Here is a 19,656-nt window from a genome sequence, read left to right on the forward strand (position 1 = left end):
TTGGCTGCTTAAAGCAACAAGACTAATAGGAAAGGAGCCCATGGAATCTGGGAGGAAGTTATTAAACCACAGAGAGGAACTAGAACCTTCCAGGGACTTCCCTCTAACTCTTCATTCCTGTGTCTTTCCTGTCCAAAGGTCTAGAGATCCTGAGAGAAGTGATCTACTCTGCCCAGCTTTAGTCAAATACTAAAGGAGGCTGCCATTCTCATTTTCCCTGGGACAAAAAAATCAACCTCTGATTAACAGCATGTTTTGTGTACACATCACAGTCTACCCAATGAGGCTGGAACTATTAGCCCCAATTTACAGATAAGGAAACTGAGGCTCAGAGCCGTTAAGAAGCTTTCCTAAAGGCACATGGCTAGAAGGATTTGAATGAAGCAGACAGGTAGATATGAGACCCAAGAGATCATGTGGCCCACAGAGACAAGACTTGCCATGGCTCCTGTCTGCATTTGGGTTTCCAGGACCTGGGGCACCCAGCTGCGTGTCTTGCCCTGTCTTCTGTGCCTCTGTAGCCTTCCAGAAAATTCCCTTTTATCCTAAGCTAGCATGAGGGGTTTCCATGCATCAAAGAATTTTCAAACAGTGGTATGCTGGAGTGGTTTGGAGGAGCTGACTGTTAAAAACCCAGGAACAGTCAGCCTGTTCAATTAGCTGGAGTGTGAAACTGACATAGCGGGAGTGTTTACACCATGGACATTGGTCCAAGTTACTTACCAAGGCTTTTATTTTATTCCAGAGAGCTACTGTATTTTATTTTACACCTGCATAACCTGGATTCTGAGGCAATGTATAGGTAGAGGAAGCCAGGGAGCAGGAGCTGCCAGATAGAAAAGACCAGAAGAGACAAGAGTCCCTGTGGCCCTTTCCAAAGCTTCTCAGTATCCCCTTTATCTGTTCCACAAACACTCTTGTCCGGGAGCCAGCCCACAGGGCTGCTCAATCTCAGAACCGAAGATGGGCTTCAGCAGATCAGAAGTTGCTATTTCCTACCCCGCTCCCCTCAGAAGTACAGCCAAGATTGGTCAGAGTTTATTGGAGGGCATGGGAACCACAATAAGAGGAAAGTTCCAGACATCTGGCGTCGGTTGGGAGTGATCTCTCCTCCGTCCAAGATGGAGTGGAAGGCACTTGAGCAATCAGTCCCCCATGGGCAGCCACAGGGCTTTGGTCCGTGCTGCCCGCAGCCCCAGCTCTGGGCCTGCCCCCTCGGCCTCCTGATCCCAGGCCCGCGGGCAGCCTCTGTTCACCCACACCGGCTTGAGGTTTCCTGCTGAGGCCCACTCCACAAACTGGGATCCCTGGCGTGGAGACACGGGATCATTATTTCCACTGGCTTGGTTGCTAAGCAGCTGTTTCCTTGGCAACAAGGACTATCACTGAGGAGGGGCCTAAAGGCTTGACCTAGGCTCTGTGGCTAGAATGCTCAGCTCCTAGCAAGTAAACCTTCCAGATACTGAAGGAAACAAGGTTGACCTTTGTGGCTATGGAATTTCCTCCCTGTTAACGGCCCACATTCAAAGGAATGGGGCCTAAGGTTCTTGCTGACAAGTTCCCATCTGTTACCATCAGGCGGTTTAAGAGGGTGGACTGTGGGCTTCTGACTCTGTTGCTGCGGTGTGGTCCTTAGCAATTGGTTGTCCAATGTTAGGTCTTTGGGCTGGGCAGGATCTCTTGCCCTTGTTGCTAAGGAGATCCTCTTCCTTAACAACTGGGGTCTAAAGGGGCAGGACCCAGAACCTGGTTGCTAAGGAGTAGCAACAGGGTTCTAAGGGAGTGCAGCTATGTTCCCAGAAAAGGAAGAGCTTGTTGGTGACGGTGAAGACACTGAAGATGGCAAAACAAAACGTACCTGTGCAGATCCAAAATACCACAGGGCCTGGATGTCCTGGTGCAAGGCCAGGCAGCGGGTCAGGTGGTCCCGATCCCCTGTCACCACATTCACCAGGCCTGCTGGCAACAAGGTGACCATGTCCTAGGGGATGGAAGGTGGGGATTATCCAGAGTTGGGAAGAGGAGAGTCAGAGACCCCTAGGGCACTGGGAGCAGGGTAAGGAGTGAGCATCATGGGATTGGCCATGGGGGTCCCAGAAGGAAGGGGATGGGGTCATGACTGGTGAAGGCTCACAGTCTGGAGAGAATGGTCATTGGGTCTATGAGTAGCGAAGGCTTGGCTGCTGGGATGGGGTTTACCATGGTTACCAAGGGGATGGGGTGAGAGCTGAGCTCTTGCAGGCCTTTGGGCACCTTTCATCCATCTGCTGCCCGAAGGGCTGTTGGGAGCAGCAGCAGACAGGCAGGAAGGCAGGGGACTGTACCTGGCAGACCTCCAAAGCAGGGATGGGACAGGCCCCGCTGGGCACCAAGACCACAGTGTTGCCATGAGCCAGGGCGGGGGCCAGCAGAGACACCAAGGCCAGCAGGGGCCACTTGTCCGGGCACACAATAGCCAGCACGCCCAGTGGCTCCCGAAGCTGGAGCACAGGGCCTCTCAGCTCTGCTACCTGCAGGGACGGGGGGAGGTCAAGGACGGGGCAGAGAAGCCTGACTGCCCTCTTCTCACCTCCTCTATCACCTGCCCTTTTTCTCCTCTCATCCCCAACTTCGCTTCTCCATAGCAACTCCAATAATGACAACATAACCAGCTGATGGTTCAGGGCACAGACTCCAGAGCCAGATGCTGGGTTCAAGTCCCCGCTCTACCATGGACTGGGTGACCTTGGGTGAGTTACTTAACCTCTCTGGGCCTCAGCTTCCCAACTTTAAAATAAGAACAATAATAGTGTCTACCTCAGAGATTTGCTGTTAGGATAGAATGAGTTCATATGTGTAGCGGTCTCAGAACCTGGCCTATAGGTTTGTAGGCATGTGTGTTTTGAAGCTTAATTGACTATAACTGACAGTCAGTAAACTGCCCACACTTAAAAGGGTATAGTCTCAGCCATTTTCATATATATACATATATACGCCTGTGAAGTCAATCACCACGATCAAGATAATGAACTCCACCCCCCATTTCCTTGTGCTCTTTGATAATCCTTCCTTCCTGTCTCTGCTTGATCCCTCTGTGCTCAGACAACCACTGATCTGCTTTCTCTCTATAAACCACTGTGCATTTTCTACAGTTTTCTAGATACATTTTCTAGACTCGTATAGTCTGTACTCTTTTATCTGGCTTCTTCCATGCAGCATAACCATTGCGAAATTCATCCATGCTGTAGCTCGTTCACTCTTGATTGCTGAGGAGGAGCCCACTGGAGGCATGTACCACAACTTATTTATTAACCTACTGAGGGACATTTGGATTGCTTTTTTTGCTGCTATGAATAATTTTGCTATAAACATTTGTGCATAAGTCTTTGTGTGGATACGTGCATTCATTTCTTTTTGGCTAAAAACCTAGAAGTTAAATTTACTTAGATAAATACCTAGGAATTAGTATGGATCATATACTAAGAGCATATTTAAGGGGAGAGGGTACAGCTCAAGCGGTAGAGTGCATGCTTAGCATGCACGAGGTCCTGTGTTCAATCCCCAGTACCTCCTTTAAAAATAAATAAATAAACTTAATTACCTCCTCCTGCCAAAAAATAAATAAATAAAAGAAAATACAATAAATTTTTTTTAAAAAGAGCGTTTTTAACTTAAGAAACTGCCAAAATGTTTTCCCAAGTGGTTGTCCCCTGACGTTTCCCCCAGCAGAGTGTCAGAGTTCCAGTTCCTCTACATCCTTGGTGACACTTGCTATGGTCAGTCTTTTGAATTTCCGCCATTCTAATAGGTGCCTAATGATATCTCAAGGTGGTTTGGACTTGCACTTCTCCAATGACTAATGACGTTGAGCATCTTTTCAAGTGCTTACTGGCCATCCATAGGCAAACATTTTTTTGAGCCCTCAGGCATTAAGAGCTCAGCCCATTTAGTTTTCAACTCCCAAGGTCAATACCATCATATAATTGCACATCATTTATGGAGGAGACCCAGGACAAATGACTAGCTGTCTTCCCATTATCTTTCTATATCGCTCTCCCTGAGTGCACCTGTGCTGTCACCTGAGTCACTGAATCCTCAGGCTCTCTTCACTGGACCTACCATATTTCATACCAACCTCGGAAGGATGTGTAGTTGCGTGTTATAAATGTAAGTGAAACAAAAATCACACCAAGCAATACCCTGTGCAATGCACTCTATATTTTCTGTCCTATTCTCTATCATTAAAAAAACAAACAAAAAACCCCCACCACAACAGGGCTATGACCCACTAAGTTGATTTTATGGCCCAGGAATGGGTCCCTAACAATAATCTGAAACACTACTCTATGAGGCGGGCTGGATGCTCATTATATAGAGGAGGAAATCGAGGTGCCGAGAGGTGAGACCACTTGGGCCTGGACCCCCACCCCCAAGTCATTCCATAGCCCTTGCTCTGACCCCCTCCAGACTGCCCGCTCTGTCTGCCAGCCCACAGACCCTTCTCACCTGCAGGGTACGGCCCTGGGCCTGGACGCGGGCCCCCCACACCCGAAGCCGCCTCGCGCTCAGCTCCACCTCTGCCTTGGCGACCTTGAGCTCCACTCCATGCCTCTCCAGCCTCGCTGCCAGGGTAGACCCTCGGCGTTCCAGCGCGGCTGCCAGGGCGCACAGCAGGGCTGCTCGGGCCCCTGGCGACTGGCCTACCCAGCTGCGGGCAGACAGTGCACAGTTGTGGTTGGCTTCTTCACCCTGATTCTTCCCAGGTATCTCACCTCTGCCCACAGCCCCTACCCTGCGTGTCCAGACCCCATGACCCATCTGCCCCGGGAGGAGAGTGAGGGGCCCTACCCACATCCTATCAGCCCTGGGAGCTCAGACTCCACAGCCCACCAGCTCTCAGGGTCCAGACCCCGCATTCCATTGGCCCAGCCCTGGGGTTTCAGATTCCCCTCTCTGATACCCCATGATCCCTGGGCTAGCTCATACGACCCACACACTTACCTAGGGGAAGCCTGGTGAGCAGCCTCGACGGCACCTCGGATATCCTTGGCTCCGCCCTCAGCCACGTAGCCGTGAAGATTGCCCTGCGAATCCCAGATGGGCCTGGAGCTCCGGGCCCCAGGCGCCTGGAAGCGGCCCCCGACAAAAAGCCCATAGGGGGGTGCCGGGCTGGAGTAGGGTGAGGTGTGAGGGTGGGTCCTGGGCAGGGACTGCTCAGACCCCAGGCCACACCTCATTGGATGGACCCCTCCAATTCCCATGGGCCTCCGCGGGACCCAAACGCCTGGCCCCGTGACTCTCTGGGGGAGGATGTACTTTCATTTAGCAGAGCTGAGGCTCTCATCAGGCCTGGCGGGTTGGGGTGAGGCCATAAGACCCATAGTGCAATTCTCAGCGGGACTCAGGGACCCCTGGTTGGCTCTGAAAAGCCTCCCTCCAGTCCACGGGGTGGGGGGCGGAGCCTGCCACCACTTGCCCTCTTCCCCTCCACACACCAGGGATTCTGGGAGTCGTAGTCCCCAGAGCAGCTCACCTAGGCCCTGTTTCAGGCCCAGCTGGTAGGGTTGAAGGGACCACGAGGCCAAAGGTGTCGTAGTTCAGACTCTCAGAAAGGTAGGGCAGCCGGGCAGGGGTCCCTGAGGGCTGCAGGTACTCATACAGACCCTGTGGGAGGGACGGGGGCAAGAGGACATGAGACGTCCACACCGTGGCTGACGGTGTGGTGATGGGTGGGGAGAAGGTGCACTCACATCTGGGCCCCCGTGCCAAGAAGACCCACTCTCCTTGCAGCCACCTGTGGGCACTGCTGCGTCTCTGAGGCCGTGGGCATTGATCCAGACTGTGCCCACTCGGAGCCTGTGGGGAGAGGACATCAGAGAGAAAAACAGAAACTGGAGGAAGGGAGAGGTGATTCAGAGAGGCTGGGGTGGGGTGTAAGGAGAGACCCAGAGAGATGGGGAGACATCAAGAAAGAAGATGGGACTGTCCTGGCAGGCTGCCCCGTGTGCCAGTGGGTGTCAACTGACCCGTACGCCAGCGCCAGTGCCTGCCCCAGTCTCTCGCTCCATACACTGGCACTGCCTCCTCGGGGTGTCCCGTTGGCCAATGCCAGTGCCTCCTTGGCTGTGCGGAATGGGGAGGCCACAACCAGAGGCCACGGCACCTGGAGGGGGTGACAAGGGAGCTCAGGTGGCCTGGCCAGCTCCTCCTCCGACACCCCACCCAGTGTAGGTTCAGCCTACAGCAGTCGGCAACCCCCAGACCCAGTCCAAATGGTTCCCCCAGGGGCCTCTGTAGGTTTGGTGCTGCTGCCCACGTCTGGCTGAGGATGGGAGGATGGAATAGGGTCTCTAGGACTCTGAGGGGCTCACCTCTGCCTGGGTACAAGGGGAGGCTGGAAGCAGGTCAGAGACCAAGGTTGGGGGAAAGAATGGGCTGTCTGAAGGCACACTGCCAGCCTGGAAGACCTGGGGAGAAAGAGAAATAGACCTCCAAGTCCACACCAGTCCTCTCCACTTCAAGGACCCACGAGTCCTGGCCCCCTAGCCCTTCAGACCCAGGAGTCAGATCTTGAGGTCCCTCCTCCCCGGCACCTCAGAGTCTGTGCCCCAGGCTCACCTGTGCACCCTGGCTCTGGGCCTCACGCACATAGCGCTGTGCCAGGTCATGTGCGGCAGCCCCCCGGGCCCCCATGTCCACGGCCCCGTCTAGCCCTCGGCCACCCCGAAGCCGTCCCATCCTCTCTTGGAGCCGCCTCATCGTCTCATCCCACACAGACTCTTGGATAAGGAGCCTGAGGCCCCCCTGTGAGGAAAAGGTGGGAGTCAGGGAGGGCAAATAGTGGGAGACATACAGATACAGATCAGAGGAGGGTCAAGGAGAAGTGGCCGAGGACACTGGAGATGCTCTGAGGCCCCAAACCCCAGGCAGGATGTGGATTTACAGAAAGGTGGTGGCGGAGAGTGGAGAGAGAGGTGGGGAAACTAGGATGTGGATGCTCAGAAAAGTGAAGGGATTCCTAATGAACAAGAGACACAGAGCGCCTGACTAGGCAAGGCCAGGAGAGCGGGGAACGTGGAGATTCCGAAACTTGAGGGGATGAGGAGTCCTGCATACGCAGTGGTGTGAAGATAAGAGTCTGGAAACACAAAAAACTGAAAATTTAAATGAACAAAGACGGGGGCCCCCAGGTCTGGAGACAGACATGCACGGCCCCCAGGAAGTGAGGGGAGACGGGTGCAAGGCTCTCACCCGGCTGCGGTCAGACCAGGCTGCATCCACGACGCCCTCCACGGCTGAGTCCACGTCCGCCGCCTCCGTCAGCAGCAGCAGCGACTCAGCCCCCAGCGCCAGGCCCAGCTCAGGACCCTTGCCCGCCAGGGTCCGCTGTAGGGCACGTCCTTCCTATGGGATCCATGCAGGGTTCAGTTCGGGGAGGAGCCTCTGGCCCTCCAGCTGTGTCCCTGCCCCTTTCCACCCCTGAAGATACCTCCACGGCTCCACAGAAGGCCACCTTCTGAACTCCAGGCTGGGAGGCTAGGACAGGCCACAGGGGGGCAGGGCCACTGATCACATTGAGGATTCCTGGGAAGGAGCCTAGCTCCCCTGCCAACTGGGCCAGGAGGAGGGATGTCGGGGAGGCTGGGGGCACGAGGACCACCACAGTGCAGCCTGGGGAAGGCAGGCAGCTCAATGATCCTGGAGTCTAGAACCCTAGGCCCCTCCTCCCTCAGACCCAGGGGTCAGGCCCCCAGCCCATTCCTCCCTCAGACCCAGGGGTCAGGCCCCCAGCCCATTCCTCCCTCAGACCCAGCAGTCCCAGCCCTCAGCCGATCGTTTACCGACAGCCAGGGCAGGGCAAATCCTCCACATCATCTCAAGGAAGGAGAATGTGGGTGGCAAGATGAGACCAATCACTCCTGCAAGAACATGAAATGAGCCAGGGGCAGGTACCGCTGGATGCTGAGGAAGGAGGGGGCTGGGGGCTGGGACTCCTGCTTCTCACCTATGGGCTCCCAGCCTGCCAGCGCCTCCTCTTGGGCATATGCCTGGACTGCATGGTATTGGAGCAGCTGCTGGGCCAGCGGGACATCTCTGTCTCGAACTTCTCGAACAGCCCGTCCAGTAACCAGGGACTCCAGGGTCCATAGCAGCCGTTGGTGCTTCTGGATCATCTTTGCCAGCCTATGGGGCAAGCATCAGGGATGGTCATTTCCCACTGCCCCTTGGCCTGAGAGTCCTGGAACACACCCCGTATACCTGAACTACAATCCCCTTTAGCACATGGGGGCATCTCCACTATTTACCAGGGGTGGAGGGCACCAAGGATTTATGGGAAATGTAATCTGGGAAACACTCAAAACTTGAGGGTGCTGTGTCAAGATCTTAGCCACCTGTAACCTTCAAAGGTGATAGAAAATTAAAGTTTAGCCTCTAATCTCAATTGTACTCTGGGAGAGTCTCAAGAATGTGCTGGAAAACAGTTCAGGGGACTCCACCAGCCCCAGTGAGCTGCTAAGAAATGGAGCCTGATGAGCCCCAGGGATATTCTTGGAAACAGACTTCGTCATTACTAGTCCCAGCAAACAGTGGGAAATGGATGTTTTAGCTGCTAAAGGCTCCAAGACACGCTGGGAATATGAGCCTTAGCTGCCAATGAATTCAGTGGGCTATTGGGAAATAAGAGTCTTTTTTCTCAAATCCTTCTCCACCTCCTGGGGTCCACAATTCAAATGCATCACCTGGTCAGATGTTGGGCCCGAATGGCTCCAGGGAGCAAGCTCCAGTTCTCCAATGAGGTCCTGGCAGCCTCCACAGCTGCGACCACATCCTCGGTCTGTGCCTGGAGGCAACTGGCCAAGTTCTCTCCTAGGGAAATGAATGCAGGGGCGGGGTGGCACCCAAATTGGAGGTGGGGGAAGCCCACGTCAGAACTGGAGGGGGCTGAGATTTCTGGGGCCCAGGAGCAGCCCAAAGCAGTAAAGCAGGTCTTTACCTCAACTCTGGGTCCCAGTTTCCTCATCTGACAAATGGGGATAAATCTATAGGTCTTTGCTCTGACTGCCTCCCACAGGCAAGGGAGGGATTTTAGTAGATAGTGACTTCAAAAAGTGTCCACAGGGACTCGGAGCCGTAAAGAGGATGACTGTTATTAAGAGGAGCCAGAAATCTCAGCCTCCTTCCCCCACCAGTTGCTCCCTGCCCCCCAGGCCCTGAGCAAACAGAGGTGTGGGTGGTGGTTATGGTTGGGGCCACAGACACCTCTCCCTTCCATATGACTGAGGGGGCACCTCATACCTGTGATGGGATCCTGGCAAGACACTGAACTCCTGTGTTCCGGCTTTAACCACTTTCCATTAACATAGTGACCCAAGTGCCGGTCCTGGGTGTCCAGCCAGGCCTGGGGAAGGCAGAGACAGCTTGGAAAGGAGTCTGGGAGGCAGCTGGGGGAGTCCAACCCCTACCCAGAGTCCTCTGGGAGGGGGACACCGGCTCCCTTTGACCCACCAGCCAATTATTTTCCTGAGTTATGCGATATTCCATTGTCTGGACAGACCACATTTTGTTTATCCATTCATCTGTTGATGAGCATTTGGGTTGTCTTTGCCTTTTTGCTGTTGTGAATAGTGCTGTACAAACATTTGTGCACAAGTCTTTGAATACCCATCTTTACTTCTTGGGTTGTACATCTCAAAGTGGAGCTACTGGGTCATACAGCAACTCTCTGAGTAACTTACACGGGGAACCACCAAACTGTTACCCACCACAGTGCACCATTTTACATTCCCACGCAACCTCTGAGGGATGTCCTGTTGACTTTTACATATGGAGAATGTGAACAAAGGATTAATAAGACCTTTTCTTCCCCATGGAGGAATGACCTTCTTGAATAGAAATGACTTTCTATTTCCCTGGAAACTTGATACAATTCAGCCATGTTTCTAGACAACACTGACCCCCAACTGGTCCACTGGACTGGGAAAACTAGGAATATACCATACATATCCAGTGGAAAGCCAGAGCTCTGGGGCTTCCTGGAGAGCTCTGCATTCTTGCGATGGGTGCATCCCTTGCCAGGACCCTGGAAGAGATGCCCATGAGATTGTATCATGCGGCATCCGGTTCTCTTTGGGAGGTGGGGCTTTTAAGCCAGGCACCTCCTGCACCTACCTGTGTGATGGTGTTCCCTCCCATCTGGGCTGTCATCACTCGGGGGAGTGGTGTGACCCCTGCTGAAGACCCAGGCTTGATGCTGCCCTACCAGGTGTGGTTTATTTGGCTGTGATTTGTCTAATGGAGCCCAAGGCAATGAGGGCCTAGTGCCAAGTCCCTGGAGCGGGGTTTGAATCCTGGCTTCAGTATTTCTTTGTTGTTCAACCTTAGATAGGCTCTTATAATACCACGGCCTCGGCTGACCTATCTGGAAGATGGGGATAACCACAGTCCCTCCATATCTCACAGGGCTGTGGTGAGGATTAAATGGCTCAATACACATCATATGCTCAGAGCAGCACTTACTTAAGACTTTCTACTAATTTTATTCCCTTTCACCCTCTACATCTGCTTCCTGTTTCTCTCTCTCCCTGGTCCTGTCTTCCCTAAATCCTTACTAAATCTAAGACACACATCCCACTTTTTCCTTCTGTAAACTGTTTTCTCTTAGCATCCCTGATGCCAGTCTCCTGATTTCTCTCTATCCTACCAATGGCACCTTCTCATTCTTTCTTTAAAGACAATTTTAAGTAAAGTAAAAATTCAGCAAGAAGTTCCAAATTAAAAGACCCTCCCCAACCCCTACAGGAGGACACGTTTTTTAAATACTGGGGGATATATGGATATGAGCTGGGCATTAGATGGTATTAAAGAATGAGGATTAACATTGTTAATATGAAAATGGCATGGCAGTTATGTTCCAAAATGAATCCTTATCTGTTAGCAATGAAGATTCAAATATTTATGGGAAAATAAACACTCCAGAAAAAAAAAGAAGATACAACATTGGACTCAATGTTGATGACTGTTGAAACTGAGTGATAGGTAAGTGGAAGTTCATCATTTAAGTACTCTGTGGACTTGCAAAATTGTCCCCCAAAAGAAAAACAAAACCCCAAAAGAATGTTCCACAGGGTCCTGGCAGGCCACGTTAGTGTGAGAAGAGGGCTTGGAACTGGGAGACTGGGAACTCACGACTTGTCTAAAAAGACAGCTATTGGATCCAGATGATTTTTGTCAGGGAATGTGAGCCAGAGGTTGCCAAATATTGGGATTTTATTTTCAACAGATGCTAGAATCCAGGATGTTTACATAGACTTAATTGTCTGCTAATGCACATTAAAAAAAATAAAGTTCAGGCCAAAGAAAATTTGTTTGTTGGTTGAGTCTGACCCACAGATTGCAAGGTTGAGCTTCGAGAGAGGTGGAGGGGGGGTCTGTGGGCTCTAGAATCCTAGGGCTCAGGTTCAAATGTCAGTTTTACATTTTTTAAGCTGTGTTGACCATGGGCAAATTACTTACCTCTTTAACCTCTGGGTGCTATGGCTAAAGTAATGACAATAATCCCGTAAGACAGCTGTTTTGGGGATTAAATGAGATCATGCTGAGCACAGAGACTGGTACATAGAAATCGCCCAATAAATCTCAGCTATTATCACATTATTGCTATTTCAGGATAGTCCATCTCTAATCAGCCTCCAAGTGTGGGAATTCTCTGTACTCCATCCCAGATCTTCTTATCTGAGTCTTCACTACATTTCTAGATAATCTCATAATCCCCAGCATTCAATTATCTTTCTACACTGGGGACAGGTAGGTCCTGGTCTCCAGACTTGAGGAGCCGACAAAAGTAGTATTTGACTCCTGCACATGGCCCAAGGCTGTCCCCTGGTCCCTCTCATTCTTACCACGTGATAACCAAGCCCATGGGCTTTCCCATCCTTTCTGTGACTATACTTCTGAGTTCACCATGGTGGGGAGGGTGTGTAAGGAAAGGGACAGAGCCAGACCAGAGGCACTGTCCTTGCCCTCATAATGCCCCAAGCCCTGATCCTCCTGCATCTCTGCCTCCTCCCCTCCTCCCCAACACAGCCCACACTAGGCTCTGGTCTCTTCTTCCACCTGGACCACTTTTCTAACCTCCTCCTTTCTCCCTCCAGGGAAGCCCAAACTTTTCACATCTGGGTGTTAGAAGACCCGATGATATCACGACGGCCCCATGGGGGAATTCTGAGGGGGCTGAATAATTATACAAAATTCTACTTATATACAGGAATCCCAAGAGCGTTCTAGGGGACCGAGGGATCACGGGAGCCCCACGAGGTTATTCTGAGTAGCTGAAGGCAGTTACATAAAGTTCTGATGTATTCTGCGGTTGAGAGGTCTTGAGACTATAGGTACCCCACAAATATTGGGGTGACCCTGAGGAATCACGGAGGCTCCATTGAGGTCTCCGTATGATGAAGGAAGCCCCCCCAGGAATTCCGGGGGACCCCGGGAGCCAAAGGATGGTCTGAGGAATCACGGGAAGTCTGCGCGGGTTCCTGGAAGATCACGGGGGCTCCACAGGAATTCTGGGGGTTCACGGGAGGTCCTGAAGAATCAAAGGACCCACTCGGGGGTTTCTGAAGAATTGGAGAAGCACCACCGGGAGTTTTGGACCGTGGAACACGACAGCTACCAGGACTCACGAGAACAGACTAAAGGGCTGAGCAACCATAAGGGCTCAAGAGGACGTCCTCCAGGGGTGGGTCCTAAGGAGTGGCGGGAATCACGGGAGCTGAGAGGGGCGGAGTTGCTGAGCTGTCGCGGTGGATCACGGGAGTCCGCGCGCAAAACGCGGCCCGGAGAGCTAGGGAGGGGGATGGGCAGCGCCGGCCAGGCAGGCCCTCACCAGTGCGCATGCGTGGCTCTCCGGCACGGGTCCGTACTCCAGCGTGGTGAAGATCTCGCGGGCGCGGGGCTCCGCTCGCGTCGCAGCCATTACGCTCCCGGGGAGCTTTCCACGAGCTGCGGGGCGCTCTGCCCAAGGAAACCTTGAGGTCCAAAGGGCGGCACCGCCCCCTCCAGCCCAAAAGGCGGGGCTACGGGAGATTAGAGCGTAACCCCGCCTTAGGTCCCAGTGACCCCGCCTATAGGTCCGTGGGGGTAGTTTGGAGCATGCGCAGTCCTCAAAGCGGGGGAGTGGGGGAGGAGTAGGGAGCTGAAATGTGGGTGCCTTGCAAGTAGGATGGCTCCAGATCTAGAAGAGTGGCCTTTTGGTCTCTTCCCGCCACCCTATTCATATTGGAGGCCGAAAGTGCAGCTTTTCGTCCACAATGCAGTTACTAGAGAATCGAATCTACCTCGGGGACGAAGCGATTGTTCAGAGATTAGAAGGGAGTCGTTTAGGATGGACACTGAAATTAAGGTTTTTAAAGTGTGCCAGCCTTAACTGCCCAGTAACCTGGCCAGATGAGGCTGTCTGGAAGGAGCGTAAGTATGGCTTTAATCGACACAGGAAGTATGGCATTTAGAGACTCTCAGGATTTAGTTTTGATTGGTTGAGTTGAGAGGCGTGGCTTCAGACAGACTAGATTGGTCTGTGATTGGTAACGGAATGCTGTTGGCAGGTTTGAGGAACGAGCGTTGGGTTAGTAGGAAGTGTGGCCTACTCAAGTTCCTGGTTACGCAGAGACCGGAAGAGTGGCTGTCATTTACACGTTTGGCACAGCGGACTTAAGAGAGCGTTTAGAGATACTGGCTCCCAAGAGGTTTGACGACAGTATCTGGTCTGAGTGAAATTGTAGTCTCAGGACAGATTCTTAGATTTTCTTACAGAATAGTGGGTGTCGGGAGCCGGTTGAGGGCCAGGGAGCCGACTTAAGAGTTCGGATTCCGCCGATGGTTCCCCAGCATCGGGGTTACTGAGGACGCCTAGGTTTCTTCCCCAGGGCCATGGCCGACTCAAAGCTGCTGGTGACGGAGATAAACGAGGAGGAGACAATGGGCGCTGAGACGGCGCGTTTGGAGGAGCTGCTGCTGCAGGTGCAGACTGAACGGACTCCTGGGTCCCTGGGGATTCCGGAGGTTGTGGGGGCGGGGGGAGGAAGAGAAAGGCAGAGAGAGGGAGAAAGAGAGGGAGAGAGCGCTCGCTCTCTCCCTCAGAAATGGGACTACGGCTCCCAGAATGCATTAGGTAGGCAACAGGGCCTACGGGAATTGTAGTTGTTTAACTTCAAGTTTGCTAGGCACTGGAAGAAATCGGGGTGAGATCGAGCTTGTTGTTTGTTTTGGAGGGTTTTTGAGGGGAGGGAGGTAATTAGGTTTATTTCATTATTTTTAGAGGCGATACTGGGGAATGAACCCATGTCATTGTTCATGCTAAGCACGCACTCTGCCACTTGAGCTATACCCTCCGCCCGGCCCCGGTCTTATTCTTTGGGTTCCTCAAAGGAAGAAAAGGACATAGTAGGAGCTGTGCCCTCCATAGCTCATATACATAAAAATTGTTCACTCAACAAATGAAGGGGTTCTGATAGTACAAACGCCAAGCCTGGAAGTTGTTTTTCTTAACACAGGCCTCCAAGGAGCTCCAGCAAGCCCAGACAAGCAGACCAGAATCTACACAGATACAACCTCAGCCTGGTGAGAAAGGCAGAAACCCAAAGAGAGGGATAGAAGCCCAGAGAGGTGGACACAGACTGGGGGCAGGGGACATAGGGAGAGGAGGGACGAAGGAGACACAGTAATGGGGTACAGAGGCATTGGGGTGCTGGGAGTGAATGGAGACTGAGAGAGAGCAGGGAAGGGGACAAGATCCAGACAGGAGGGGGAGGACAGCATTGACTAGGGGGACAGAGACTCAAAGATAGAGTCAGAAATCTCAGGGGTGGGGTGGGGAACAGACCCAGAAAGTGGAGAACTGATGCTTAAAGTAGGGGACAGATCAAAGGAAGGATGGAGACTGAGGAAGGATGGATGGACACAGAGACCCATGCAGATGGTCAAGGAGAAACCCATTCCCACCAGGTTTCTGCATAAAGACCCACTCACTTGAAGGGAAGGTTTTCATCAACATCTGTCACTCTCCCTCCATCCCTCCTCCGGCTGACTTGACTGAGGATGAGCTGCTTCAAATGCTGGAGGAGGACCAAGCTGGGTTTCGCATCCCCATGAGTCTGGGAGAGCCGCATGCTGAATTGGATGCAAGTCAGTGCCTTCAGAGGACCCAGGAATCTGGCCTCCTTTCTTCCCTGGGATCCAAGAATCCAGGGCCCGGGACCCTCCTCCCTCAGGATCTAGAAACCCAGCCCCCTGGTCTGATCCTTTCCCTCATCGTGTATTCCTAGCCTCCTGGGCATCCAGCACCCACACTGGATAGTCCTGATTTGCCCACCTAGCCAGGCTGGCACCTCTCCCTGCCCCACCCCAGGGGGAGGGAGGGCTGGGCAGGTGTGCTACTTAACTGATCTTCTGGTCCTAGTCCCGGCCAGCTCTCACTCTCATCTGTTTGCCCCTCCACCCTTTTCCCTTGTCTCTATCTCTCTGCCTTGTCTCACCTCTTTCTCTGTTGAGTTTGTCTCTTTATCCTTGTTTTTTCTGTGCTCATATGTCCCCTGAAGCCTCCTGGAATGAAGTCTGGGCCAGTGCCCTGGGGAGAAGGGACTTATCAAACCCAGAACCTGCCCTTGAGAAACTCTCAGTCTTGAGTGACGGTGAAGGAGCCCCTCCTTCGATTTCAATATGGTGTGATTCTGTGCTGCGGGAGGGGTCCCACTGAGGGATCAGGGAAGGCTTCCTGGCGGAAGAACATCAGATAAAAGATTTGAAGGAACCAGAGGAGTTTGTCAGGCCAAGACAGAGAAGAGGGTTCTAAGCAAAGAGGACAAAGGGATCCAGAGATGGGAGAGAATGATTAAATTGGATTGGTCAGTAATCGAGAGTGATTGGAAGAAATTTAAAGGGATGAGGTCGCTGGAGAAGTGAGCTTCTCTACAGGTGGGAGACCACATGGGGTCCAGCACCAGGCTGAAGGCCTCAGCCCTCCGCCTGTGGGCGTTAGGGAGCCTTGGGAGGACTGTGAACCGAGGAGAGGCAGGGTCAGCTCTGGGACTCAGCGGGGAAGAGACTGGAGGTGGAGAGGAAGCTGGTGTGAGTCCATACTGGCAAGTTCGTGTCTTGACTTCGTAATTGTCTCTGGGTCTTTCTGGGTCTCTGGCTGCTGGCCTTGATTGTGGTTTCCTTGTCTGTGCCTGGGCGGTGGGGGTCCCACGGAGGGCTGGGGGTCTCACCCCCTTTCTTTCCCCGCAGAAGGCCAGGGTTGTACTGCCTACGACGTAGCTGTCAACAGCGACTTCTACCGGAGGATGCAGGTTGGGGGCGGAGCTGCGGGTGAGGCCTGGGACGGGGCCTCTCCCTCCACTCGGTAGCCCTCCTGCATCTTTTCTCTCTCTCTCTCTCTCCTAGAACAGCGATTTCTTGCGAGAGCTCGTGATCACCATCGCCAGAGAGGGCCTTGAGGACAAGTACAGCCTGCAGCTGAATCCAGGTGAGGGGCGGGGCCTGGGCCACGGGGGAGGAGCCCAGAGCAGCTTAGGGCAGCCTTTGGGAGAAGTGGGGCCAGTGTGGGCAGGGAGTTTTATTAGCCCATGGACCATGGACTTCTGGGAGAGGGCTATGTGAGCTTAGAGTAGACAGAGAGGGATGAGGCTGGGGATTCCAGATAAGCGGCGGGGTCTGGAAAGCCTAGGAGGGCGGGGCTAAGGCAGGCGGGCTCCCTCAAGTCAAGCTTGAGGGTGTGGTCAGATCCCAGGCATCCTTGGCAGAGGCCAGAGCTTCTCCCCTGAGGTTCTCACAGCGCAAGACCCCCTTCTTTCCCTCAGAGTGGCGCATGCTGAAGAACAGGCCTTTCCTGGGCTCCATCTCCCAGCAAAATATCCGCTCCCAGCAGCATCCTCGGATCCAGGAGCTGGGAAACCTGTACACGCCAGAGTCCCTGAGACATGAGGAAGGGTGGGCCTTCGATGGGTTCCCTCTCTCCTGTCTCCCCAAAATTCTTTGGAATCTCACCTTCAATCCTTCCTTCCCGTGGAGGGCAGTGTCCTGGGGCTCTGGGAACCCAGAGGGAGGAGAAACAGAACTCCCCCTGGAAAGGTGTCCTGTGGCCGTAGGGCTGGGAGGGAGGAAGAGGGAACAGCCTTGGCAAAACCCTGGTGGCTCTCCTCAATTCAGAGCCTTGTTCCTCCCCAGCCCTGAGAAGCCTCATCTGAACCTTTGGCTGGAAGCCCCTGACCTCCTTTTGGCTGAAATCGACCTTCCCAAACTGGTGAGTGCACCCTTGGACCAGAGCAGGAGAATGAAGTTGGAGAGGGTTGGGGTCTCGGAGAGGGAGTGATGTGGGCTTGTTGCCAGACCTGTGTGAACTGGTTGGCGTTGCCCTCTAAGCACGGCTGCCTCCTCTGTCCCAGGGGGTCTTCAGGCCCACTTCCGGTGCTGTCTTGAGGATGCGCAGGGCATCGTAAGTGCTCAGTTGTGGAGACCTGTAATTACTGTGTCCTGCCTTTTTCATGAGGGATTAAACTTTTTAAATATGGTTTCTGGACACACGAGGGTTCTCTCTCCAGTCCGTGTACTTAACATCCTGTTGCTGGGGAGGGAAAGGTGGGCTGATTCGAATTTCACTGCATCCCTAGGATGGAGCTCTGGGGCTGTCGCTAGAGATGGGGGAGAATCGCCTGGTGATGGGGGGCCCCCAGCAGCTGTACTATCTGGATGCCTACATCCCCCTGCGGATCAACTGTGATGAGAGCAGGGCAGCCTTCCATAGGAAGAGAAAGGTACCTGAGAGGCCGGCGGGGGGGTGCAGGGAAGCAGGGACACTAGAGGGGCCTGGGCTCCTGGGACTGAGGGAAGAGGGGCTGGGGCTGGACTCCTGGGATCTGAATCCTCTTTCTCCTTTCTCTCTCCTCAGCAACTGATGGTGGCGATGCCCCTTCTGTTGGCGCCTTCTTGACCAGGTGGCTTCTATGTGGAGAGGAGAGGCTGTTGGCTTCTCTAAAATAAAAATAAAGATTTTGCATTTGTTCTGTGTCTGGCTAGGAGTACATGGGGAGTGGGAGGGAAAAGGGACATTGGACTGGAGTCCTGGAGTCCCTTAGGGGTCACTGCTCTATCTCAGCCCTCATCCTCTCCCTGGGATCGTCTCCCTGGCCTCCTGGCCTCCAGTCTCTCCCCTTATTAGTCTCCCACGAGGCCCCAGAGCTGACCTTGCCCCTCTCCTGTTTACGGCCCCTAGGAAAAGACTCCATAGGATCTGGTCCCCCTCGTGCCCCATTTTGTCTTCTTCCCACTGAGTCTAGTCAAACTGAACAGTGTCCTGACCACACCCATTTTTTGGCACCTCTTCTTAGTTTTGGCTGTTCCCTCTACTTAGCATCTTCTTCTCCACTACATCTACCCGGGTCTACTCCAGGACAACTAGCTGTTTGCCCTCACAGGGGACGTTTCCCGACTCCCACACTCAGTCATCCCTTTTAGTGAGCTTTCCCTAGAAAGCTTTTCAAACTTCAATCTTCCTCTGACCGTTCCTGGCTGAGTTAGAATCCTCCTCTTGTAGTCCCCAACACCTAGTGTTACTCTTTTTAGAGCTATGTCCACTATGGTGCGACAATGCCTGACACCTAGTAGGAATTCAAATAATTCGTTGAATTAATGAATGGTTGCCAACATCGTCTTCTTTCATAGTGAGTCCTAGGAAGAGAGGTAAAGGCAGGAGCCTCAGTAGTAGACGTTGGAAGAACAGCGAGGAGGTAGTGTGGCCGGGATGGAGTGAATTGGGTGGGGAAAGGGGGAGAAGAGGGCGAGATGAAAAGGTTTGGGGATGATGACACTGGGTAAGGTCTGTAGGGCCTCTGCGGAAGCGAACTTGGGCGCCGTGTCCACCAGAGGGCGCAACGCAGCTTCAGCCCGTTGCCTCAGAGAACTACAACTCCCAGCTGCCCTCAGAGTACGCGGCCCTTCCGAAGCAAACGCTGAAGTCCAGCGGCCTCTGGGACTTGTAGTTTGAATGGAAACCCTCCGTGGGAGGCTTAAGCACTCATTCCTGGGTCCGGAAAGAGTGGGGCTGGGTCTTTTCTCTCTTCTTCGGTTTCCATGGTGATGGTTCCAGCGAAGGCCCGAGATTTGGCAGCGGCAGGGGCCCCTTCCCACTCCCTCCTCTTCACCATCTGCTCCACCTTCACACCTGGCGCAGAGCCGGGACCGCCGCCTCCGCACCCAGACCCGGAATTCTGCCGCCACAGGGTGGCGCCTGTGGACGGCTCCGCGGACTACTCCTCCCTCAGACCTTGGAGTCCCGGCCCCCGGCTCCCTCCTCCCTCAGACCCAGGAGTCCCAGCCCCCAGCCTCTCCTCCCTGGGAATCCGAGGTTTTCTCAAGCAGAGACAAAATTGTGACACCCAGAGATCCAGCAAAACGAAGCTAGAGGCGAAAAGCTGCAGCGGGCAGTGGCTGGCTGTTCCCCTCTTCCGTGGCGCCCACCCGCCGCGCCGGTTGCTCCCTCCCACTCCCTCGTGGACCTGTGCCACATCATGAAAATTTCATCCCCAGTACATTTTTGGCCCGACGCAGGGAGGCAATGAGGAAAGGAGCACCCTCCTGGGGCCTGGTTCTGGAGGAACTCAGCGTCGGGGAGAGGGGCTGGCG

General features: G+C 53.6%; 2 protein-coding genes across 6 annotated transcripts; one reads left to right on the forward strand and one right to left on the reverse strand.

Moving 5' to 3' along the window:
- Positions 1 to 715: 715 nt before the first annotated feature.
- ALDH16A1 (aldehyde dehydrogenase 16 family member A1) lies at positions 716 to 12,997 on the reverse strand. The gene is made up of 17 exons (XM_010946969.3): positions 12,866 to 12,997; positions 9,277 to 9,379; positions 8,721 to 8,847; positions 7,985 to 8,163; positions 7,821 to 7,898; positions 7,469 to 7,650; positions 7,231 to 7,383; positions 6,598 to 6,783; positions 6,351 to 6,446; positions 6,006 to 6,142; positions 5,730 to 5,835; positions 5,513 to 5,643; positions 4,981 to 5,148; positions 4,486 to 4,687; positions 2,325 to 2,510; positions 1,859 to 1,981; positions 716 to 1,307 (listed from the first exon to the last, which is right to left on the reverse strand). The coding sequence occupies exons 1-17, from the start codon at positions 12,953 to 12,955 to the stop codon at positions 1,146 to 1,148; spliced, it is 2,409 nt and encodes an 802-aa protein (XP_010945271.2). The 5' UTR covers positions 12,956 to 12,997; the 3' UTR covers positions 716 to 1,145.
- PIH1D1 (PIH1 domain containing 1) lies at positions 12,977 to 18,036 on the forward strand. 5 transcript variants are annotated; one of them, XM_010946971.3, is made up of 10 exons: positions 12,977 to 13,109; positions 13,905 to 13,998; positions 14,532 to 14,598; positions 14,983 to 15,162; positions 16,264 to 16,325; positions 16,420 to 16,501; positions 16,836 to 16,965; positions 17,203 to 17,278; positions 17,646 to 17,789; positions 17,924 to 18,036. In XM_010946971.3, the coding sequence occupies exons 2-10, from the start codon at positions 13,909 to 13,911 to the stop codon at positions 17,963 to 17,965; spliced, it is 873 nt and encodes a 290-aa protein (XP_010945273.1). In that variant the 5' UTR covers positions 12,977 to 13,109; positions 13,905 to 13,908; the 3' UTR covers positions 17,966 to 18,036. The 5 variants fall into 5 exon arrangements, with proteins under 5 accessions (XP_010945273.1, XP_045366652.1, XP_045366654.1 ...); XM_045510696.2 differs by lacking the exon at positions 12,977 to 13,109 and adding an exon at positions 13,145 to 13,446 and having other exon boundaries at positions 13,892 to 13,998; XM_045510698.2 differs by lacking the exon at positions 12,977 to 13,109 and adding an exon at positions 13,322 to 13,446.
- The last annotated feature ends 1,620 nt before the right edge of the window (positions 18,037 to 19,656 follow it).

Source organism: Camelus bactrianus, chromosome 9 (genome assembly GCF_048773025.1).
Source record: "Camelus bactrianus isolate YW-2024 breed Bactrian camel chromosome 9, ASM4877302v1, whole genome shotgun sequence".
Lineage (NCBI taxonomy): Eukaryota > Metazoa > Chordata > Mammalia > Artiodactyla > Camelidae > Camelus > Camelus bactrianus.

Bases quoted from the DNA above. Each gene is read 5' to 3' on its own strand.
- ALDH16A1 (XM_010946969.3), bottom strand. From the start codon at position 12,955: ATGGCTGCGACGCGAGCGGAGCCCCGCGCCCGCGAGATCTTCACCACG. The intron at 8,164-8,720 runs GTGATGCATTTG...CTTGCCCCATAG, and splicing joins CGGGCCCAACATCTGACCAG to GCTGGCAAAGATGATCCAGA. The intron at 1,308-1,858 runs GTACGTTTTGTT...TCTCCACGCCAG, and splicing joins GGTATTTTGGATCTGCACAG to GGATCCCAGTTTGTGGAGTG.
- PIH1D1 (XM_045510696.2), top strand. From the start codon at position 13,290: ATGCAGTTACTAGAGAATCGAATCTACCTCGGGGACGAAGCGATTGTT. The intron at 14,599-14,982 runs GTGAGAAAGGCA...CATTCCCACCAG, and splicing joins ACAGATACAACCTCAGCCTG to GTTTCTGCATAAAGACCCAC. The intron at 15,163-16,263 runs GTCAGTGCCTTC...CTTTCCCCGCAG, and splicing joins GCATGCTGAATTGGATGCAA to AAGGCCAGGGTTGTACTGCC.